The sequence below is a fragment of the Oryx dammah genome, unplaced genomic scaffold (assembly GCF_014754425.2).
Source record: "Oryx dammah isolate SB20612 unplaced genomic scaffold, SCBI_Odam_1.1 HiC_scaffold_12, whole genome shotgun sequence".
Taxonomy (NCBI): Eukaryota; Metazoa; Chordata; class Mammalia; order Artiodactyla; family Bovidae; genus Oryx; species Oryx dammah.
This window is the reverse complement of record NW_024070196.1, coordinates 61353903-61378466: the sequence shown is the minus strand read 5'-3', so window position 1 is coordinate 61378466 and position 24564 is coordinate 61353903. Positions and strand designations below refer to the sequence as shown.

The 24564-nt window shown below is 48.5% G+C and overlaps 1 protein-coding gene across 6 annotated transcripts in view; it reads right to left on the bottom strand.

The window, feature by feature from the left end:
* HECTD4 (HECT domain E3 ubiquitin protein ligase 4) overlaps nt 1-24564 on the bottom strand; it is a 168215-nt gene that overhangs the window by 8400 nt on the left and 135251 nt on the right. For 5 of the 6 annotated variants that reach the window (XM_040250847.1, XM_040250849.1, XM_040250850.1 and 2 more), the window contains exons 52-68: nt 24377-24503; nt 22630-22767; nt 20884-21020; nt 18540-18700; nt 16598-16779; nt 14883-15088; nt 14127-14257; nt 13630-13835; nt 11706-11885; nt 9374-10680; nt 8148-8355; nt 5456-5679; nt 5217-5368; nt 3755-3861; nt 2994-3117; nt 1305-1495; nt 80-226 (exon numbers count right to left, since the gene is read on the bottom strand). In XM_040250847.1, coding sequence (XP_040106781.1) covers nt 80-226; nt 1305-1495; nt 2994-3117; nt 3755-3861; nt 5217-5368; nt 5456-5679; nt 8148-8355; nt 9374-10680; nt 11706-11885; nt 13630-13835; nt 14127-14257; nt 14883-15088; nt 16598-16779; nt 18540-18700; nt 20884-21020; nt 22630-22767; nt 24377-24503 — 3928 coding nt within the window. The remainder of the gene's footprint in view (nt 1-79; nt 227-1304; nt 1496-2993; nt 3118-3754; nt 3862-5216; nt 5369-5455; nt 5680-8147; nt 8356-9373; nt 10681-11705; nt 11886-13629; nt 13836-14126; nt 14258-14882; nt 15089-16597; nt 16780-18539; nt 18701-20883; nt 21021-22629; nt 22768-24376; nt 24504-24564) is intronic. The other variant, XM_040250848.1, reaches the window with a different exon arrangement.

Here is a 24564-nt window from a genome sequence, read left to right as displayed (position 1 = left end):
GAGGCTGTCCCCTTTGCATTGTGCAGTCTCTTCTTGGGGGGCGGGGGGGCGGACAAGTTGCTGGCGGCTGGGCACTGACCTTTGGCCTCCTTGAGCAGGGCGGCGATGCTGTGTGTGTACATGGGAGTCTGGCGCAGCTCCACCAGGGGCAGGAAGAAGGTCTCGAGCGTGGTGTTGAGGGACTGCAGCAGAGCGAAGCGCAGGCGCAGGCTCTCGATGGGCACGTCTGTGGGGCATAGTGGGCAGAGGTGGTCAGGCGGGGGCTTGGTCTGGTGAGCCTCAACTCTCCGTCTATCTGTGAATCCCTTGAGGGGCCTGGTCACTGGGAGGGGTAGGAGGCTGCCGGTGAGGGAGTGAGGCCAGGCGGAAGCAAAGGGCAAAGACTGGGTTCTCAAGGAACCCACAGGTCCCCTCGGCCAACTCTGGGGCTGTGCCAGGGCTGCATGCTATACTGTTTTTAACTTTTAATTTTCAAATAATTATAAGCTTAAAGGAAGTGGCCAAAAAAAAATGTAGAGTCCTAGGTATCTTTCACCTAGCTCCCCTCAGTGTGACATCACACATCCAGACCGGTACTGTGATGGGGGCACACTGACTTGTACTTGTCCGCCCTCACGTGCGTCCCCTCTCTGACCGCAAGACATGTCGGGACAGCTTCTTGCTCATGTTCACGGTCACAGAGCCCGCAAGACAGCGAGGGCTCGGACATGCGGCTAATGAGAGTGAGCGGGCTGAGGGGCCTGAGGAGCAACACATGGGCACCAAAAACCTCAAAGCCAGCCCAGGGCCTACTGTGTTGTGACAGGGCGCCCTCTCCAGGGGTGGATTTCTGGAGAGTGTCTTGTTTTTGTGTGTGTATTATTTTTCTGTGCATTCCTGGTTTCAATAAAAAATGCTCTTTTCCTGTCATTAAGGATCGTGCCTCCAACACAGGCTACCAGATGGCCTCTTACCCCCAATACCAGGCTGGCATCCAAGGTGGCCTCTAGGCAGGGGGGGCCTGGGTGTGATGGCGGGGTCTTGCCTCCCAGCTACCGCACTCCTGGGTCTGGTCCTTGGCGTGGTTGCGAGCAGCAAGTAATAAATCCTCAAAAACTTTAATTTGGCCACAATCACAGCCTCCTGTCTTTCTCTCTCTCTTTCCTTACCCACTTGGTTCACAGCAAGTGTTTCTAAGGATTTGTTTAATGGATGTGTAAAGGGCTTTGAGTCCTTTTGCACACCCTCTGTGCCATCATGGGTGAGGCCCCCACAGGGCAGCCCAGGCAGTGGTCCCTGACTGGCATCCCCCTGGACCCACATACTCAAGAGACAGGCCACTCTGGGGTCAGCGGCATCTGCAGGGTCCAGATACACCTCGTGGGGATGCAGACGGGCGGGCGTGATGGCCAGGTGGCGGCACAGCCGGTTGATGTACTGCACGAGCGCCACATCCATCTCCAGGGTCCACTTCCTGGAGGCCTTGTGCGCGTGCCGGACGTCAATGCAGGCACACCTGGGGGCAGGGATAGGCAAGATAGGGTGGCGGCCACAGGGGGACGCTGGGTTCCTCTGCAGTCATGTCCCAGCTTCTGTTTATAAGACAGCCTTGCCTTCCAGGTGTTTCTTGGTGCTCAGCCAAGTGCTGACTGTAGACAGAGGGACTGCTCCTCTTGAGCAGAAAGCGCTCTTCAGAAGAAGCAGGCTGGGGGTGGGGTGCGGGGAGGGCAATATGCATCCCCATGTGCCTCCCTCATGTCCATGGATTACACGGTCTGGGGGTTAAAGATATGAATGGAGTCCTTGGGTGAAATCTAGGCTACAAAGCACACCTACTTCCTGGGCCTCAGTCTCTCCCATCTATAAAATGGAGCTGGTGATGGCATGACCTTGTGCCATCAGGAGGACTGAGAGGATGCCCGTAATGCACACGACACGGTGCCCGGCACCTCCCGAGGGCGGTGCCAGTCACAGGTGTCCTTTACCCTGTGACTCCGCCTCAGGTCCACTTACACAGCTCCTTGAACAGGCAGGCAAAGGTGTGTGTGAGGGCTGCCTTGCTACTGCCATATAAGATGTAAATTATAGTTTCTAAAACCAACCAGAGAACTTGGCCCTGCCACCGTGAGCCAAGGCCCATCTGGGCATTGACTCTGAGCCTTCAATGAAGGTACAAAGCGCTGGTGCCAAGCAGTACACAATTTCTCAGTTGTTTGGAAAAAGGGGGTTTAAAAGAGCATGCTTCTGGCAGCCATTCCTTCTCTGAGGTCCAGAGCCTCTTGCTGTGGGTCAGGGTGTGTAGGCCTGTGTGGTGGAGCCAGAGGGAGAGGGCAGGGAGATTTCTTCTGGTTTGCAAACATCTTGCCTGTTTGGGACTCTCTTACAGAAAGGGAAAACCACATTCAGTTTGACCCTGGAGCCCTGGCGACTAGTGGCCCTGCTGTGTTCCCGCCTGGGAGGCAAAGATGGGAGAGGAAGTGGGACGCCAGACAGAGAGACTCTTTGGAAGAAGTCCTCCTGTAAGGGACTGACCTGTCCCCTCCCACCAGTTCATATGTTGGGGCCCTAACCCCTGCAACGTGACTGTGCTGAGACAAGGCCTTTACTGAGGAGACGAAGCTAAACGAGGTCACAGGGTGGCCCTCATCTGACAGGACTGTGATCCTCATGAGAGGGACAGACACCAGGGATGCAGGCGCAGAGGCAAGGCCGCCTGAGAACACAGTGTGCAGGTGGCCGTCCGTGAGCCAAGGAGAGCCCTCGGGAGAAACGAACCCCGCAGACACCATGATCTTGGACTTCTGGCCTCCAGACTGTGAGGTACTGGATTTCTGTTGTTTAGAGCGCTGTTTCAAATGGGTGAGAAAACCCACTTTAGCAAAATTAGAAAATAACTCAACAGGCATTAAAAACAGGCCAGATGGAATGGCTTCCCAGGAAGTCATCTCTTGGGAACTGTCTCGTGGTTGAGGACAAGTTTTCACAAGGAACTGACTGGGCTGACGGCCTCTTACCTCTCAAAGTGAAGATCGTAGCCGCAGGATAAAATCGCTCTCCAGACGCTGCGGATGTCTTGCTTGGCTCGGTCGATCACAAACTTGTGAAATCCTTCTAAGGTCAGGTACTTCTCCTCTGGGACTGACAAAAGAGTGTCCACAGAGTTAGGAATCCGGTGAGAAGCGGGGGCCCCACATGACGCTCTCAGTGCACCCTCTGTTTCAGGACCCAATTCATCTAGCTCCTCTGTCTCCCGCCGTCACTCCAGGGTTTATTAGCAGACCGTCTCCACCCGCTGCTCAACCCGCATAACCCCTCAACCTGACAGGTGGTCACCAAGGGGTGGGGTGCTTCCCCTCCAGTCCCATCTTCCTGTCTCTCAAACATTCCTGACTAAGCAATTTTTATGACGATAACAGCTTTCTCCAACTCTGCTTGGACCTTTAGGAAGATGAAGCTCTAATGCTCAGGTAAGTGTCCTCTGGGAAAAAATTTCTGAGCAGATTGCCTATCTTTACTTTCAGTCACGATCATCAGTTCTCTTGGGGATGTGGTGTTTCTGGAGCTACTAATCTGACCTCCACAAGTTCAGGTCAGCAGAGACGGAGGCCTGGAGAAGTAACTGGAGTCGGCCAAGGATGTGGTCTGTGTCGTGAGCAGGGCTGCCCTGCCTAGGCTAAAATGCGAGGGAGCCAGGCAGGAAGGGAAAGGCAGGGAGACTGGTTTCCAGGCTGGGCACACTGGGCAAGCCTGTCTCAGGCCCCAAGTGCTTATTTACCTTCTTGTTTCTTGGTGGGTGACTTTTCGGGGTCTTTATCATCTGGCTTGCTCTTTTCAGGTGACTTGGGCTTCACGGTGGGCTTCTTCTCACTCAAGGCAGTCCTGCTGTAGACCAAAGCACTGGAGTCGGGATTCCTCATGCCCTCACCCTCTCCTGGCAAGGGGAACGCAGAGCCTCACCAGGCAATGGCTCATCCTCCCCCAGCTACGGCTGATGGTTCAGGGGAGGCTGGGGTCAAGACCAGCTCTGTTCTGATCAAGATAAGCTTCCTGAGCAAATTATGGGGACAAACGGACACTTTAAAATGTGGACAATCTTGAGGTGACGCTTTCCAAACATTCTTTCTGCTTACTTCAGAGCTGCACTGTCCAAGACAGAGTCACTAGCCACATGTAACTACTGAAGTTTAAATTGATTACAATGACAAGTCCAGTTCCTTGGCGGTGCCTGCACAAGTGAAATGCTCAGAAGCCATATGTGGCTAGAGGCTATTGTGCTGAACTGAATAGCACAGACAAACAGCACATTTCCATAGTCACAGAAAACTCTACTGGACAGTACTGATTCAAATGCACCATTTGGTTATAAGTAATTAATGGACACTCTTTTCTCTGATGATTTAAAGGATTCCTCTAGAGACTCTTGCTAGGTAAAACTTTATCTGAATTTTAACTTGGGAGCCATAAACTTGTATCTAAAGAAGATTCTATCAGATCCACACATGGAATATTATGCAGCTACCTTAAAAAGAAATGGGGAGGGTCTTTTTGTGCTGATACGGAATCATCTCCAAGATCAGGAATAAACAGAAAGAACAAGGTACAGGCTTTCTGTAAAGTTGCCAACATCTGGGTATGCTTATACTTGCTTGTGTATGCCTACACTCGCTTGTGTACGCCTACACTCACTTGTGTACACCCAGAAGGGTTTTGGGAGGCTACGTATGGGGCACTGCAGCCTCAGGGAGGGGACCAAGGATGGAGAGGAAGAGGAGTGGCTTTGATACTTTTGAATATTACACTATTTAAAATATAACAAAATAACACATATGCACAAATAAAACCTTTTGCATTTGAATGTTACAAGCAGTGGCTATCTGGGGGTACTTCAGTATTTTCCAGTATGCATGGGAGCACTTTACAGTCTTTCTACAATAACCATGTACTATATGCGTTGGTAAAAGAATTCAGACTTTTTAAAGAATTCTGTACATTTTAGACATTTAATTAATTCAGACTGGTCTGCTTTCCAGCCTGCATGGTCCAGATTTTACTATCCCTGTGTATCAAAAGAAACGTTCTCTTCTAATTGATGAAGGTGAGGGCAGAAAGGCCCCCGGCAGTAGAGCAGCGTCAGAATGTCTGGCTTCCCTGAGGTGCCCACAGCCTCCCAGGAAGCCTGCTGGCAGGTGGCCCGCGTCCTCCCACCAGCCTGGCTCTTGTGCTCCTCGGCCGCCCACCTGACGCTGTTGAGCACTGCCTTGTCCTTGGTGGGCGGCTTGGTGATGGGCCGCTTGGTGCTCACCACCTTCCCGGGGTGCTGCTCCTTCCCCGCCTTGCTGTACTTGCTCTTGTCGAACTTGGGCTTCGGCACACCGTACTTCCTCAGGATCTGGGGCAACCAAAGAGGGAGGGCCTCAGGCTGAGCCCAGGGCACACCTGAGGCCCAGCACAGGAGTGGCGGGGATGGGGTGGCTACCTGGGTGAGCTGGTCCTCCAGCACCTTTTTGGGGGGCCGGACATTGGTGAAGAAGAGGTGGAGGAGGTTGCCCGGTGTCTGGGAGTTGATCTGCTCTTTGCTAAGATAAATGTCTGACACTTTGATGGGCTTTGCTGGTGTCAGGCTCAGCATCTGCTCCGAGTGGGCACAGCTCTTAAATATCTCCGTCAGCACCTCTCTGGCCCCAGGCACCAGCTTCTCACCTGTCATAGGATGGAGGGAGGGCAAATGATTCTGCCGTGAACACACTACGTCGGGACAAGCCCTGCAGCACCTGATTTACTTTTCATCAGCAATTTATTTGGGAAGCGGGTACCGAGAGGTTAGCGGTGATGAGGAGCTGTCCACCGAGACCTGGTGTCCCCGCTCTGTGAGCACACCTCAGTGACACGCCCAGCCTTCTCTGCCACGAGGTGTGGCCCTGGGACACGGGCCCCTCCTGGACCAACCTGCTCTCTTCGGTGCCTGTCCCCGCTGCTGGCTGCGTGGAGATGACAAGCCCCCTGGATGGCAGACCTCAGGGCTTACGCTGGACTCTTACATGTGTTAAGAAATAAAACTTCCACTGGGTCTGAGTCACTGTACTCTGGGGTCTCTTCATTATGGAGGTTGAACCTCCCTTAACTTCAAGAATGTGTCTATGACAGATAGACCCCAGGGAGCGAGAGGATGTAAAGGCTGCAGGAATTTTCAGTGCAAAGTAGTCAATACAGTTGTTCAATAGTTATTGTTACAGGATACATTTCAAACCTGGCACAACCAGCAGGTGGAAAAGAAAGTTCTCTCAGATACAAGAGGGACTTCCCTGGCGGTCCAATGGTTCGGACTCTGAGCTTCCAATGCAGGGGCCTGGGTTCAATTCCTGGTCAGGGAACTAGATCTCACATGCTGCAAAAGTTTGCATATCAAAACTAAAGATCTTGCCTGCTGCAACTAAGACCTGGTGCAGCCAAATGAATACTTAAAAAAAAGAGAAAGTTCTCTCAGAAACAAGAAAACTGTCCATGGATATGAGAAAAAAAGACTTAGTTTTTTGGTCCCCAAACTTACTTTTTTGGTCCTCCTGAAGATGCTCTTATCTTTTCTAAGGGGCTAGTCAAGATCCACCCACTCATTCCTTGTGGCCAAGGGTCCCCCCATCTGGGGGCAGGACTGACCATTCTCTTCATCCCCTCTCTTTGAGGTGTGGTCAGGGCCACACCCAGCTCAGGGGGACGCGGCTGCGAGAACCAGAGCACAAAGGCTCCCTGGGCATCTGGGCTGAGGGTGAGGAGATGAGTGTATGGAAGGCATGACCAAGACCTAACAGGTGATTCAGTACAACCACAACTCAAAGAAACTCAAGCGAAACGAGTGTGGCTATGATGTGGCAAATTTGTTTTCAAAAGACTGAGTACCGTATGTGGAAGGTTTGACTATCATGCAATCGGGAGCTAGAAGTAAATTCACATCAAAGCATGAAAAGACTGGTATAGCATTAATTGCAGCAGAAAAAGACCCAGGGTTCCCAGAGATCTTACACTAGCCAAGCCCATGTGGCAGATGAGAGCTGAGGGGGCAAAGTACCACCAAAAAGGGCACAGGGAAGAGAAGCAGCCCCTTGGGAGCAAGAGTCAGACAAACTCACAGACCGAGATACGGATTTTGTTTTTTTGTAGTCTATTTTGTAGTTTAATGCAATATTAAAAAACATCAAAATTAATATAAAAAACCCATGATGAGCAAAATATTTAAAGTTCTGTGCTAAGCCATATTAAAGCCTGAGGCAAAAGGAAAAGTCTTTAATACTGATCCTGTCTGTATTTAAAATTTTAATGGTTTACTCACCATGGATATTTTACATTAATTTTGACTTCCATAAGTACTGTATTAAAATACTACTTCTGAGTTTCTTCACAGCCCCATTGAATTCTGTGGCCTCACTTACCTCATTCTGGTCCCAGCCTTGGAGCAGTATATCAAAATTTCATGACTAGAGGATAATTTGGAACAGCAACAAAAACCCATACCCAATATTACATTTCTGTCCTCAGCAAACATAAAACAAACTCAACCACTCTATTGTGAAATTTCAATAATGTTAAAGAGTTGGAAAAAAGAACATAAATTAAAAAATTTGAGAGAGACTGATACAAAATAAAGACAACCACACAAAGAACTACAATTACAAAAAGAAAGGGGAAAAACTGCTGTTGCTTCTGATGCAAAGCTGGGTGGGAGGGAGGTGAGTTCTCAGCCTCAGGACCTGCTAGATGGGGCTCTGTGGGTCTTGGGTGAACAACAGAAATAGGGAAGCCAGACAGAGACCACCCTCCCCCAACATACGAGCCACCAAATGACAAAGGACTCTGTGGAAAAGAAACTGGGACAGTTTCTTCCTCAATAATTCATTTTAAAGGATGAGGCGTCAGCTGTCTTCAAGCATACAAACTAAATGATTACCAGTCATGTACGCAGCACATTCTAGCTCCATACGACACAACAAAAGAAATACACTTGAATTCAAACAAGGGGAAGCGTGACTAGACAAAAAGAGAAAAAACGACGTGAGTGCAAGCCCACATTTGAAGCTGACGCAGGCTGTGGCACAGTCATTCCTGGTGGTCTCTTGGCTGGCTGAACCCTGAGGGAAAAAGTCTATTTGTTTGAAAAAACAAAATCTGTAACCCACCTTTAATTGACTTATCATTGAAATAATCTTCTAACCCTGGGCTCCCCTGCGTATCGAATAGACTCTGATTCACTACAGACACCGTGAGGATCTCTTCCGTTGACATTTCCATCAATTCATCCTCACCATCCAAGCTTGACAAACCTATCAAGTCATTGTTGTTAAATAAACTTGCTCGAATTTTCTCAATTTTGGCTCGGGACCTTATCTGTGTGAACAAGAGAAAGAGTCAGGATTTAAGTGGAGAAACCAGTCATTCAGCTGTACAACCGACCTCTCTTTCCCTCCTGTCTGTCCCGAAGCCCTCTGCTCGTCTTCAGCGTTCTGAGCGCCACCTGACCAGGGCGAGCTGGCCTTCCTGACGGAGTTTCTCTCAGGTGCCAATAGCAGTTACTTGCAGAAGATTAACTCAACCAGACACTCTTGCTGCTAAACCCTGGCCAGGTCTGTGGCTTTACTGAATGCCCAGGTGGTTAAAGGCCATGCTTGGTCCAGGCTCTGAGAAAATCTCCAGGGAGAAGATGGACGGATGAGAGGTGACTCTGGGAGAAAGCCAACCCCTGAATCCTTGAGCTTCCCTGTCAGAGCCCATGAGGTGGGGAGCGAGGAGGTATAGGTTCTCTTCCCAGGGCCTTCCTCGCCATATCCAGTAAGGGGGAGGACGGTCTTCACCTTGCACCTGACTCCTGTTACAGAGGGTGCAGCATTTCTACACAAGGAGGCCCATGAGACAGATGGCATCATGAAGTGGAAAAGGAACCTGGCAACACGCACAGCACCTGAAACTTGGAGTCACTCGGAACAGAACAGCAAGTCTGTTCTCACATGCTCGATGGAGATCCCTCCTGCTGATGGCAATGATTAAAACAACCCAAGGCCACTCATAAACATGCTACTGGGGCCCGAGAGGGAAAGCACTCAATAAAACCCACCCCTCAGGAAAGTTGAGCCCCTGGAGCCCCTCGGCCTCCCTCCCTCCCACACCCAGCAATGAGCTCTATTTCCTTCCTGACATCAGACTTGCCATCACGCTCAGAGATGTGACCTCAGACACAAATAACTAACATGATAAATCATTGCTGTTGCTAACAGCTGCCTCAGGCAGCCCCATAAGCGCTCCGTCGTCACCTGTTAGTCCCTAGGAAACAATAATGGAAGGCGTAAAGAGGCTGGGGAGATTCTAACTGCTCATGATTTAAGTGGTGGCCAAGGCATGAGATGCTGACCTCCACGACCGCAAAGCCTTTGATGGGGCGCGCTGCAAGGGGCTGGTTGTCCAGGGATGTGACTGTGTACATGGAGCCCATGTCTGACACTGAGGCCGTTTCTGCATTGTCCAGTGGCTCGCCCAGGCTCCCCAGGCTGCCCAGGCTGCCGGTGCTACACAGGGAAATGTCCAGGCTCTCCTGGCTGGACACCACATGGGGCTCCAACAAGCCTGCAGGGATGGGCAGCTCCAGGCCTGCAGGCAATGGATCCGCAGAGAGGTCACTGACTGTCTGCGAGATGCCCTGGGAGCTGCAGATGGAAGCCTGGCTGGTGGACGCGGATGCGCTGATACTCATGGCGGGGGTCAGGCTGCTGGATGTGCTGACCTCCAAGCTGTCCGTGCTGGGGAAGCCGAGGGTCTTTTCTGGCTCGGCTTTCCCATCACCCCCCTCGGCCTTATCTTTTGGCTTCTTGGGGTCTTCGTCCTGCAGGGGGATGTAGATCTCGTCCTTGAAGACCCCGCCGTGGGCATTGCAGGCCTTGCGGATGGCACCCCTGACGATGCCCTCGTCCAGGTGGGTGGGGATCCCAGAGATCACCAGCAAGCGGCTGTGGGCGGTGGGACCCACCAGGGCCTGGCAGGCGTCGGCGATGGCGTCGCTTGTCACGCCCAGCCCCTGCGGGTCCTTCCTGGTGAGGTGCCGGAGGATGATGAGCAAGGTCAAAGCACGATGGAACCACAGCATGTCCTCGGGCTTGCTGCCCCCGATGCTCAGCACGGCGGGGTCCGAGTCCACAGAGCGCGAGGACTGGCGCTTCCCGGAGGAGGAGGCCTTTTCCCGCTTCATCTTGACCTTCTTCCTCTTGGACAGGAGGCTGGGGCTCTGTGGCGTCTGTCCTGGGGAAGACGACGAGGAGGACGACGAGTCGCTGAGGTTTGGGGCGGTCGCTGAGGTCACCCCGCTGGCGGTGACACTCATGTTGGTGGGCAGGGTCACCTCGGCCACCGCCAGGCAGCCCTCCATGAGTGCGTGGAAATACGTCGAGAACCGGCCCTGGTCAGCAGCCGCCGTGGCCCCTGCGCCTCCGCACGCACTGCCCGAGACCCAGCTCTGCGTCTCCTCGTCGTACAGCTTGTGAAGCTCCGACTGCAGGGCCATCAGCATGGCCAGGCAGGGGTTCAGCTGGAGGGCGATGGACGAGGACAAGCCTGCTGGGTGCTTCCTCTGCTCTAGGCTATGCACCGTGCGCAGGAGCTCTGCCAGGAGGTGGAAAACCAGCTCTTTCACGCAGGCCGCCATGTCTGTGGTCCAGAGGAAGTTGCCTGAGGCAAATGAAAGCAGTCATAACTTAAAACAATCACCTATACAGAGCTTACTATGTGCCTGGCACTGCTCTGACAGAGTAGACCCTCACAGCAACCACATGAAACAAACATACATCCTTCATCCTCATTTCACAAATGAAGAAACAGAGGCTCAAAGAGCCAAAGGACTCACACGGCTGCTACACAGTCACACGATCTCACGGGGCAGACCGACGCCAGGGCTGGTGGCCCTAACCCCTGTGCCACCTGACTACATGGAGTCAGTTTCTACAGCTCTGACCTCCCAAATCAGTATTTTATTTCTCATAAAGTTATTAAGTAGGTTGGTGACAAACCATTTTCCTCTCATATCATCTGTCTGAACCCCTGAGGGCATATGAGTTTGCAACATGGTTTTCCCTCTGACACTATCTTATGAAAAAATACAGAAAAGTCGAACAACTTGTAAACATTTAGATGCTTATCACCTACGTTCTACCATTAACCTTTCACATCTATCCATCCCTCTATTCATCCATAGACTCACCCTAGATTTTGATTATTTCAAAATGAATTGCAGATATCAGTATGTTTTGTCCCTAACCACTTAAGCAGACACATCATTAAAGTTCAATATTTAGAAAAATTTTGAGGTCAATTTATAGGCTAATTTCACAACTCTTTAAGTTTACCATTCCATGAGTTTTGCCTAAATGCAATCTCTCTTTAACCTTTCAGGAGCTGTTACCATGTTTGCAGGTGATAGGGGGCATGGAAGTGAACACCGTCATAGAATCAAAGTTACAATGATGGCATGTTTGTGTTTTAAAGCAAAGTTGGATCAAATTAATTTTGTTTTCCTAGTTAAATGCCACCCTTCAAAATAACGACAATACCCTGCAGATCATGGATGTGGAAGTCTAACTTCCACTCAGTTCTCCAGGCCCACTTGACAGCAGTTCGTGAGAGGTATCGCTCCCCCAGGCCACTGTGGCCACCCCCAAGCAGCTTCCCTGGCCGATCCCGGGGATGGTGGGCCTCACCGAGCAGCTCCACCACTTGCAGGAGGACGGACGTCGGGATGGTGTCAGGCTCGTCTTCAGCTCTCCCTTCGCCATCCTCTGATTTCCAGGACAGCAGCTGCTCGGCGAAGGCCATCGCCAGGGGGAACTCGAGGGGCAGGGAGTGTAACACCAGCACGGCTCCGGGTGGGGGAGACACCCCTAGAAGAAGCACCCGGAAGGAAAGCTTGTGATTGGCAGCACCTGATCAAAACTAGCTTGTGAGAAAGACCTGCCAGGTAGGAGCAGAGAAACAAGGCCTGTCCACTTCTGCGCTGGGGTGAGAAGAAACCTCACTCCCCACCTGCCAGACAGAGTCTGCTGCAGGCAGAGGAGCAGTGGAGGATGACCTCCAAGGAGTCCACTTGCTAGTGTGAGAACAGGACAGAGGGGATAGGGAAGGATAAACATCCCTTGGTCAGTCAGATACCACCCAGCCCGATGGCCTGATGTGGAGATAGGAAGTCAGACTTTAAGAGATGCTTCACTGGAATGGTCCTGGCTTGGTAAAGAAACAACCAGCTCCTTGGTGTGGCTGCAAGCCCACGGGAGCATCAGCTTATCTTAGGCTGACAGAGCAGACCAGTGAGGAGGTCCCCAGACTTCAGGCACTACCAGGGCTTTGATTCTTTTTTACCGCCTTGCATTATTGCGGCGATCTAAATCTGACTGAAGCTGTTTACGATGAGAGAGAAAGGCTCTGAGGCCGGAACCCCATCATACCCTGAACTGCACCCCTACCCTCTCTGTAAGCAATGGTCACACGTAAGCTGAGGGGGACTTCTCTGGCGTCTGGTGGTTAGACCCTGCACTCCCAGTGCAGAGGGCTGGTCAGGGAACTAAGATCCTACCTGCTGCACAGTATGGCCTACAAAACATTAAAACCAACAAACAAATAGACAAAAACCCATAAGCTGGGCTACCAGGGGTCTCTGGCCAGATCAGGAGGAACCATGCTGATGGCTCTGTACTTTGGGGTGAGTGTGTATTTAGGGAGTGATAGCAGGACAGAGATCCTCTATGTTTACACACAATTTCAAAAACGACGTGGGCAAAACACAATGAAAAAAATAGACCTTAAAAAAAAAAGAGATCATAAAGTTGTTTAGCATTGACCAAATCTCTTAAGAAATGTTCTTTCACTTTATTCCCTAAAGATGCAATGTCCCCAGGACTGGGGCTGTGAGAAGCCAAGGCCTGATTTTGGCTGAAAGTTCACAGACATCTTTTTGACTGTCACCAGCAAGCACCTGTCTGTCTTTTTCTGGCCAACCTGCCAAGGACACGCAGTGGAAGTCTGAGAGTAGGTTTTCCTTCCTCTGTGTGCTGACTCAGAAACAGTCAGCTGGCCCTGGTATATAAAGTAGACAGCCAGCGACGGTTGTCAGGACTTACAGAGGAGGAGCCCTCAGCTCAGTCCAAATCTACAAAGACTTAACAAAGGATGCCAGGGAGACATGGGCCTCCCAGCCTGGCCACTAGCTTTTGTTTATCATTTACGTGGGGAGTGGACAATCACTGAGGCCCGTGCCCCAGGGAGCCACAGTATACCCAAGAGAACTCAGTTTTAATGAGAACTTGAGGAAGGGCAGCCAGGATGGTTATAGCTAAGTGATGGGACTGCTCTGTTCAGGTTATTCTAAACAGCATGTACCCAGCACACACTTGTGAAGGGAGACGAAATCCCCCGTCATCCGGGCAGCATCTGCCAGGCCTTCCCTGGGCAGGAAAGGGACAACTTTTCATTTACTGTCTCTGAAGTACACTGCCCCAAGCAGTCCTATTCTTCACCCATGGGAAATGGGAACACAGCAAGGTAGAAAATCCTTTCGATTTTCACAAGGAAGGAAAGCAGAGAATGACTTCAAAGCTGTTTGTATTACCGTGAGCTAATTCAGAGACTTACCCAGTTTGATGTGGACTTTGTCCGTGGAGAGGATCACAGAAGGGTACTGGTTGGTGGTGGGAGGTGGCGTGAGCCCTGTGTTGGCCGGAGATGCATCCCGCGGGTAACAGATGGCCTCGATGAGGTTCAGCTGGCCATTTCGCTTCACTTTGTGGCCCAGCCCGTACACCAGCACCCGCGCCCATGGTGCTTTGTACAGAGAGGAACTGAAGAGGAGGTATGAAATTGACCAGAGTTCAACCAGATCAACAGATACTTTGTTGGGAGAAGTGGGGTGAGAACTGGGCACACGTGTCATCCCTACCACGTTTTAGAAGGTCATTCTTCATACAGACTAATTTCTAAAACATGGAAATTAGGGAAGAAGTGTAAATCATTTTCAAATACAGTATGCATTAAAGAATAAAAGCAATGAGTTTTCTTTTTCTGTAAGTTTCACCAGAATCTGCCTGACTTTTTCTCTCCCTGTCACCATCTGCTGGAGTCAGGTAACTTACTCTTTGCGGAATCCAGACTGACTTTCTTTGCAAGATACGACGACGAAAGCTGCCCCGGGAAAATTGACGTCCATGTTGACTTTGGACTCGGAAATTGGAAACTCTTCGGAGGGGAACTGCTCCGGTGCTGTCTGCAGAGACATTGAACAGGGAAAACCATGGATTCAACACAAGAGGGCATTTCACCTTCCCAGCTCCCAGGCAGGGGAGAGCAAATACATAATACACACACTTTAACAAGATCAGGAGGACAAAAGAGCCCTCTGGGAGGAAGGACACATGGATTGGACAAGGTAGGGGAGCTGCAGAGAAAAGGAGGCTAGTGAGGTGGGGGCTTGGGGAAATTAGTATTATTTTTTAAAAACTATGTATTTTTGCTGTGCTGGATCTTTATCGCCACGGGGGCTTTCCCTCTAGCTGTGGTGAGCAGGGACTACTCCCCAGCTGCAGTGTGCGGGCCTCTCACTGTGGCAGCTTCTCTTGTCGCGGAGCACAGGCTCTAGGGCACTCGGGCTTCACCAGCTGTGGCCCCCGGGTTCTAAAGCACAGGCTCAGTAATTGTGGCGCGTGAGCTTAGCTGCTCCATGGCACATGAAATCTTTCCAGATCAGGAATCAAACCCATGTCTCCTGCATTGGTAGGCAGATTCTTTACCAATGAGCCACCAGGGAAGCACCAAGAAAGTGTCATTTTTAGCGGTTTTCCAATTAGAACCTGTAATCCCAGTTCAGGGCCGTCAGAGCTTTGGATTTTCACCTGCAGGAAAGAGCAGATCTGTTTGGTCAGCTCCAGAAGGCTCTCCTCGCCCTGGTGCAGGGTCCGCGTGATGGCCACGTGGAGCCACTCTCGCACGGTCTGGGAGCTGCCCTGGTAGAAGAGGTCTGTGGCCGAGCAGTTCTGGGAATGGACACAGTGCTGCAGGGACTGCGCCAGGAGGATGGAGCTGGAGCTGATGGTGCCATCTGGGGACGGGAAAGGAAACACAGGCGATGAGGATCACAGCAGCCCAGGGCTGTGAGATCCTGAGTAGCAACGAGGCGTGACCCATCTGGAAAACTGGGATGAGTTAGCTGCTACTGCTGCTAAGTCGCTTCAGTCGTGTCCTACTCTGTGCGACCCCAGACGGCAGCCCACCAGGCTCCCCCGTCCCTGGGATTCTCCCGGCAAGAACAATGGAGTGGGTTGCCATTTCCTTCTCCAATGCATGAAAGTGAAAAGTGAAAGTGAAGTCGCTCAGTTTTGTCCAACTCTTAGCGACCCCATGGACTGCAGCCTACCAGGCTCCTCCATCCATGGGATTTTCCAGGTAAGAGTACTGGAGTGGGGTGCCATTGCCTTCTCCAAGCTTGGCCTTCAGTTCAGTTCAGTTCAGTTCAGTCGCTCAGTCGTGTCCGACTCTTTGCGACCCCATGAATCGCAGCACGCCAGGCCTCCCTGTCCATCACCATCTCCCGGAGTTCAGCTTGGCCTTAGGTCTTGGATAATAGACGTTACCAATCAGATCCTCCAGGGTAGGATTCAGGAATTCAGTGATCTTTAAATGTTTGCTTTCTTAAGCTACAAAACTGTTTCCTAACATAAAAATTTGAGTGGAGGCCCAGGTCTATCAAGCATGTTAAAGAGGATTCAGGGGTTCCCATAGCCTGACCTACTGGCTGCCCAGGTCCACCCTTAGGAATCAGGAATCACCAGCGTAGCTGAGAGTGGATTTTATAACCCAAGTTAGTCATCGTGATAAAGCTTCTTCCACAGCACTTGGAAGTTTTTCAGGTCTGTTTCAGAGCCTCTAAGTTCTTGGGGGTGGGCCAGTGGACCCCACATGCTAAAGTCAGCTTGTGGAGATGTTGTTCACAAGGGCACTGGCTGGGACCCCAGGGCTGTGAGATGTCCTCTAGGTTTAGAATGCCGTCTGCTCTCTCACTCCTGCTCCCATTGCAGTTGCTAAGAGGTCAAGGGGAACAGGCTGGAGGCCAACGTGCCAGAAGATAGGAGAAGCCCTCTGGTCTTCAATCGGGCTGAGAGCAGAGTCGTCAGTGCTCACCAGGGAGCACCACACCACAAGGGCCCCAAGTTGAGCTGATGCACACAGGCTGGCCCACCAAAACAGCTCTGTTTGAGGTTACGATGAATCAGTTAGGTCTCGGGTGGCATTTGATGGCAGGGGCGTTTTCTTTTCTTTACACGCCAAACAGAATGTCTGTGACAACACTACAGTGATTAGATTTCGTAACTATATTATTTTCCTTGATCCATGACTAGTTTGGGAAGCTCAATGAAGCTTCCCAGGCTTAACAGGTTAGCAATCTTTTCATGCTGTTTATCTATATTAAGTCTAAAGGTCCTGTGATGGGACTCCTCACATGGAGAAGGAGGACACCACGCACACCTCCTGCTCAGTGCCTGGCTCACCCTTAGGGCTATTCTGTCCTGGGTCTGGTGTCTGCGGTGACAGCGGAAAAGCCAAGGTTTACCTGGGAGGGGAGGAGCGAGGAGCTGATTGGACAGCAGCTGCAGGTGCTCCAGGGTAATGTCCCGGATGGCGGGGATGTGGAAGAGGCGGGTAAACAGGTGAGGCAGCTTGGGGGCGAAGATGTTGAGCAGGGCCATGCGGCAGTACAGCCTGGCCAGCGCGGCCTCGCAGCGCAGCAGCTCCCTGCAAGGGAAGGGTGGGGGAGGCGCTGAGCTCTGACGCTCCGGCCACCACATCGGGTGGGCCGTGGGCTCCTGAAGAGAAAGGGCCACATCTCAGGCTTCTCTGGCCTCATGTTCTGTGCTCCAAGTTAGATACTTGTGTTTTAAACAAAACAAAAAGCCACATTTAGTTGCTTTTTTTTTTTTGTCATACGTCACTGCATGTGGGATCTTAGTTCCCTGACCAGGGACTGAACCTGGGCTCCGGCAGTGAAAGCACTGTGTCCTAACCACTGGACTGCCAGGGAACGCCCAAATATCAGCAATATTACCAGGCACCCTGTTTACGGTCACAACAAGCCCCCATTGGCAAGCTGCACTGGGAGGACTGGAAGAAGAGCTTCTTGGTAGGAGGTGATGGTTTGGGGGCTTTCCAGAAAACAGTGACTCTTACCAATGGGGAGTGCCTCTTGCTAAAATCCCTGGAAGCTATGCTTGTGGAGTTGTTACAAAAGATGCTGGATTCTATTTGGGGCGTGGGGCTGTTTAGTCACCACGTGAACATGGCCATGTGACGTGTATTTCTCACACCTGGGTTGTGACCAGGTGAGAGAAGAGCCCTTGAACTTCTGTGTGGGTGACTCTGACTCCTGCTGAAACACAAGCATGCCACTGCCCTGTGGCATGCTGTGTGGCCCATCCTGGACCTAGGTGAACCTAGTGCCAAGTACAGCCTATCTGGGTCTCGTGAAGTTGACTGTCCAGTTGAAACTTCAGACCACCCACATGGGGTGATGATATATCTGAGTGGAGATGACAAGGAGGCAGCTGAATACGTGTATCTGGTGTTCCAAGGAGAGGTCTACGCTGGAGATAGATTCAAGCTGCTTCAAAACTGACAATAAAATCAGAAGTTATAATGTTAACGGATGAATGGTATGAAAACAGCTTATGGAAACTTTTATCAGATAGCTCCATTATATTCTCTTCTGAACTGTTGTGAGAATTTTTACAACTGAAAGAAGGAATTCATAGGTGTATGTGAGGGAATTCTGCCAGGTTTTTAGGTGTTAACCCACAGAGGGCAGACACTCTCCTCTTAGAGACCCCTGCAGAGCATTGGGCACAGAGCAGGATTCAAGGATTTCATTGTCAGATTTACGAAAACGAGCTGGCTGCTCACCTAGTGCCTGGGCTCGTCTTAGCTGTCTCTCTTTTTTCTTGGCCATGTACCATGAGGGAGCTTAGCTCCCCTACCAGGGATGGAACCCATGCACCTTCCACTGGAAGAGTCTTAACCACTGGACCATCTGGGAAGTTCCTAGGTGTCTCTTCCTGACTCGCTTTAGTCTTTAGACTTTTTCCACACTCTTCAAATCTCCAGACGTGCTTCCATCATCCAGTGATAGCTGAGCACCCGTGGCTCAGGCCAGGGGACACTGGATCTTGCACCTCTTCTTCCTAACCTGCTATCTCACTATTATCTTACTACTACTACTTACTTACTACTTACTACTACTAGCTGCCTCTGACTTGCTCAACTTTGAAAGAAAAGTCTTCTTTGTCAATGATGAATAGCACATGTGACAAACCACAGTAAATGGATTTCTGTGACTTGCTTAGAAAGAAGGGCTCAAGTTTACCTATGCTTTTAAAAAAAATTTTTTTTGGCCACACCACATGGCTTGTGGAATTTTAGTTCCCTGACCAGGGATTGATCCTGGGGCCTTGGCAGTGAAAGGGCTGAGTCCTAACCACTGGGCCGCCAGGGAATTCCCTTACCTGTGAATTTGGAGGTTGGTATTGTCCAGTGTGACGAGCCCATTGGTGGCAGTCCTTCTGTAGCCTGCAGGGGGCCTTTCCAACATATCAATAGGATACCAGTATCGGACCAGCACACCTTCGCTTCGGAGGTATGTTTCTACCTGCACTAGTTCATTGACCTACAACAGAAAAGAGAAATGTCTATTTGTTTTTTGAGCACTGGTTTGTTTCCCAATTTTAAAAATACTTAGGTATGTATGTGTATCGGTACCAAACTTTTATAGAAATAAATGCTAGTTTCGTGTCATTTATTGAGTTTAAAAGTCCAAAGACACCTGGAGAGTGTGTTTAGTTTCTTCATGCCAGTTGGCAAATTTTTAAAAATTGTTATTGGAGTATAGCTGCTTGAGAATTTTAATTGGTACAATAAATTAAAGAACTTTAATGTAACCATGAGTCAGAAATTTAAAGAGAAGAGTGCTATATTTCTGTAACAATTCAACATACATTGTTGCCAGGTAAAATTTATATTCATTGGTTTTATGTTAATTTTATAAAAGCAGAGAATAGTCTGATAGCTTTATTTTATTGCTAGTGATTTAAAAAAAGTAAGCTCATGCATGTGCATTCTGGATTCCAATAGCAATGTAATCTTTCTCTGTGTGTGTTAGTCATTCAGTCGTGTCTGACTCTTTGTGACCTCAAGGACTGTTGCCTGCCAGGCTCCTTTGTCCATGGAATTCCCCAGGCAAGAATACTGGAGTGGGTAGCCATTCCCTTCTTCAGGGGATCTTCCTGACCCAGGGATCGAACCTGGTCTCTCACATTTCAGACAGATTCTTTACCATATGAGCCACCAGGGAAGCCCAATCTTTATTTAGGGATTACTATTATATTTAAAGTAATAACAAACAATACTATTACTTTTTAAAATAATAATTCTGGTATTTCTTAAGTAGTCTGATTCCCTTTGTTTTAATCTTTATTTAGGGATCCCTAAAGATTAACATAAAGATTAAAACAAAGGGAATCAGACTACTTAAGAGATACCAGGGAGAAGGCAATGGCACCCCACTCCAGTACTCTTGCCTGGGAAATCCCATGGATGGAGGAGCCTCATAGGCTACAGTCCATGGGGTCGCTAAGAGTCGGACAATACTGAGCAACTTCACTTTCACTTTTCACTTTCATGCATTGGAGAAGGAAATAGCAACCCATTCCAGTGTTCTTGCCTGGAGAATCCCAGGGACAGAGGAGCCTGGTGGGCTTCTGTCTGTGGGGTCACACAGAGTCGGACACGACTGAAATGAGTTAGCAGCAGCAGCAAGAAATACCAGAATTACTACTTTAACTAATTTATATTTTTGTAATTTTCCTGGCACACATTTCCACTGCTGAAATATATTGACAGTTATATACTTTCTAATAACCAGAGTCAGAAGTTTGTATCAGAAGGGAATGGTAGATATTATTGATGGAATTTTCTACTTGGAAGTTCACCTTAGTAAACCACCAGTCAATAGCTTCTCTTTAAAATGTCATGATTTAAATTATGGTCTGGTAAAATGGAGTCAGTTAAAGATGTAAAACCTTTCATTTCAAAGCATCAGTGATAACTAACATTATCTGTATCTGTAGACAGACAGATAACAAAGCTTATCCATGTGGTGATAGCTACTTCTTTATCTGTGACTTTTAGGCTTGATCTGTGTATTATTTCTGCACTTTTTCCTGAATGGGAAGCATAAATGTAAGCACAGATATGTAACCTAAGGATCACAGCCTTCAAAGAGGACTCTGTTTTCAAAAGAAAGCTTTGGTATGGCCCTTACTTTCTTCTATTCCTTCTTCCCTGCCACCTCCAACCCCTTGAGAGGGTTCTGCAAAGCCAAGAAGAAAACAACTGATCTAGTTTAATACACACATTTTATAGACGGGGAAATCAAGGCTTGAGAGAACCAGTAACATGATGTAATCAACATAACTATTTCTTTGAATCTGCATTACAGTTGTGGCAATGACAGACCGTCCATTCAACAAGGCCAACAGGCGAATTCTCCCTTGGAACTTGGTGGATAGGGGCAGGGGCAGATTGAACATGGCTGATGTAAAAAAACCAAAAAGCCCTGCAGTGGCAGTGTGGTCTGAAGTTACAGACAGCACTGAAAGTTATCAGCTTACACTCTACCATCAACTCTGATCTGGGCCCCTGAGAAAATCTCAGGCAAGTCATCTGGCATGACAGCACTCAGTCTGGTTTCTTTATCCTGACTCTGAAGAGTAATCTACCTGTATAATCACTTTTAAGGTACTTGGAGGCCTGGGCATGAAAGTCAGTGTATATAAAAGGCTGTTCACTCACTGAATCAACATCTAAGACAACTCCATGAAGCCCAAAAGTTTTCAGCATCCCTCGGATAGCAAATTTTGGCAGGGCAGTTCCAACAGTAGTGCTGGCTACGTTATTGCTGTCTGGAGAGCGTGTTACTACTGTGAGACCTGAGGAAAGTAGAGGGGAGAAGATTTTTCAGGAGCAAGTAGCATTAACATGTTGGGACTCTATATATTTTAGGATACAAATAACTCGCCAGCATTTACCAATACCCTCAATTTAGTTATAGTCCCAAAGGAACAGAGCTTAGTCTGGAAGATAATAAAACAAAGTGCTGTGAGAACTCTGGCAATTCAACAATAAAAAGACAAGCCAATTAAAAAACAGGCAGAAAATCTGAATATTTTTCCAAAGAGAAAATATATGTATGAAAATATGTTCAACATCATTCATTTTTAGAGAAATGCAAGCCAAAGCCACAGTGAGATACCACACTTCACATCCATTAAGATGGCTATCATCATAGACAGACAATAGTTAGTGCTGGCCAGGATGTAGAGAAATTGGAATCCTCATACATGCTGATGGGAATGTAAAATGGTGTAATCACTTCGGAAAACCATCTGGCAGTTCCTCAAAAGGTTAAACATAAAATTACCATACGACCCAGCAATTCCACTGGGTCCATATATTTTCCACATATACCCAAGAGGAATGAAGACACGCCCACACAAAAACGTGTACACAAATGTTCACAGCAGCATTATTCATGATGGCCAAAAGGTAGAAATCACCCAAGTGCCCATCAACTGATGAATGGACAAACAAAACGGGGTATTATCCATACAGTGGAATATTACCTTGCCATAAAAAGGAAGTACCAACATGAGTTATAACAAGGGTGAATTTTGAAAAAGAATTCCATGTGAAAGAGGCCAGACACAAAAGACCACACCCTGTATGATTCCATTTTTTTTATGAAACGTCCAGACTAGACAAACCTATAGAGATGGGGAGGTAGAAAGTAGATCACTGGTTGCTAGGGGCTAGGAGGAAGGAGGAATGGGAGTGGGGAGAGCACAGGATTCATTTCAGGGGATGAAAATGTTCTGGAATCAGAGACAATGGTTTGGAGGCTGCACAACTTTGTGAATATACTAAAAGCACTGAAAGGTATACTTTAAAAGGGTGAGTTTTATGGTCTGTGAAGTTTTTCTCTCCAATGAAGAGGAATCAAAACAGAAAAGTAAATACATATGCCTGCCCCTGCCCATGAGGTTCTGATATTTCTGTGAAAGTCTAATAATGAGTGGTTTTAGATTCTTTTTTGTGCTTTTCTGTATTTTTGTTTCCTCAAAATCTGCAACAGATTTTAAATCAAATGAATATATACCTTCTATAAAATTCTAAAAAGCATAGTACAACTACATATTGATGGTTCATTAGCTGGGCAGCCAGGATTAAGCCTGAGAGGCCTATCTGCAATCCTCCAGCCATGCCCCGTTTCTCTGTCTTCAAGTGTTCTGTCTCACCCTGCTCATGCAACAGGTTCTGGGAAAGTGCCAGAGGCCCCTAGAGGCCAGACAAGCATCCAGTTTCCCCACCAGGGAGCTAAGGGCCTCATGAGGGAGAGCTCAGGAGAGCTCAAATCACTCAGAGTGAAGAGTCAGTCACCCTAGGAGAACCAGCAGCTGCCTACTCAAACTCATGTGTGGGAAACTCAACTTCTCATTTCAGGGTAGGTTTCAAAGAGGAAGGAAAGGGGGGAAGCAAAACCTTTTCGAACTTTATCAATCGTGAACTTGTTCGCTTCATCTTTAATGTCTTCAATGGTGGGAAGATAAAGGTCTCTTGGGATGCCACCATTCTCTTCATAGAGGAATTCAACTGTCTGCCGGGCAATATCCACCATGCCTGAAAGACAGAACAGAACTGGTAACCCTCCAGAAAGCACACGATCTTCAGTCCAATCATGACACTGACCCGTACCTAGCATGAGGACAGAAGGGGAATTCATGGGAGTAGGCAGCCTTTTGGGAACGGTAATTGTACAGTGTCTATCAAGTTAAAAATACTCAATGCCCTACTTCTAAGAAACTCTCAAATCTCTCCCACAGAGACACAAGCTCAAGTGTGTAAAGGTATAAGGAACACTCCCTATAGCACTGCTGGGAAGTATAACCAGGAAAAAACAATGGAAAGAATGAACACAGTCATCTTAAAAATGATTGTACATTATTAAGCAGTCATTTCATTCTAGTTAAGTCAAGAGAACAAACTACAGGACAAATGGAGAGGAAGAAGAAAGTGAGGGTAGTGCTGTATTTTTTTCTTACTTTATACCTTCTTGTACTGTGTTTGATTATTGCTACAACTGACACAGGTTGCTTATTTAAGAGCAACGGGCAGCTCCATCAACTTCTTCTATCCAGTACTGAAATTTGCTCTGTTCCTCTTTCTCAGTGGGAGAAAAAACAATAATCAACTCCCCCCCCCCCACCAAAACACACACACACATACATATACTGATTAGTCCTGACACCAATCTGAGAAAAAGGAATTACTTAGCCATCACTGGAAATAATGGATTCAGTGTATTAGTTGGTCAAGAAATAAAGGTCTTTTGGTGGTTTTTCGCCTTATTTGTTCCTAGTCTCAGTCAGGACAAAAGTTAAAAGAGAAAGAGCAAGTACTATCTCCCTACACCTTCTCTGACTGCCATGATGACGACAGAAAACCTGATCTGATGCTCCGAGAGAAGGGCGGCTGTGCCTCTCAGAGAAAGGCATTTCTGCATCTCACAAAGCAGGTGTTTCACAGATTAGAAAAAGCCTTAAAACAGAAATCAGCTATCTGCATTTAAGCCTCACTAATAATTCACTGTCTGCAGTCAAACTCTGTTGTATTCTATGTGTCCAGTGGACAAAAAAAAAAATCTCATCATCATCATTACCGTGACATTTAATTTTGGTCAGACTACACAGCCTGCAGGGTCTCCAATCAGGAATTGAACCTGTGCCCCCTGCAGTGGAAGCTCAGAGTCCTAACCACCAGGCTTCCAGGGAAGTTTCATGGATGCTTACTATGTGCCAGAAACTGTTCTTAGCTTTATCTGTGTCAGCTCTTTAATTTTTCATACCATTAATGGTTCCATTTGAAAGGTGAGGGAAATCGAGAAAGGATAAGTAACTCTCCCAAGGTCATAGAACTGGTAATAGCACAGGCATGATGTCAGAGCCCAAGCTATTAACCACCAGGCCATCCAGCTTCCTGGTATAACAAGGCCAGCTTCATTCTAACAGGCCATCAACTCAAAATATTGAGCAGAACTGACAAGCAAAGCAAAGCCTGGCAAAGAAAGCAAAAGACCACAAAGTTCCATAAAGGTCCAAGAAGAGGACACTATTAAGTCTGGCCCAACTTTAGATGAGGCCCTCTTTTCTGATTTATTCCCTGAGTTTCATGTAAACACATCTCTTCAAGCCATGAAGTGGGTTCCACAGGAAAACATAAAGCACCAGACCTAGTTGTAAAGCACCCTTTATCTGGTCCAGTCCTGATTTCCGCTCTGCTTCGTTGCGGAACCGTCTTCGGATGGTAGGAAAAACCTTGGTCTCCCAGGCTTTCACCAGCAGGGCGTAGTGGTCCTCCTGGAAGGAGAAGGCAAACGCGAATGGAGAAGGAACACCTTGTGTCCTTCCTTGACTTACT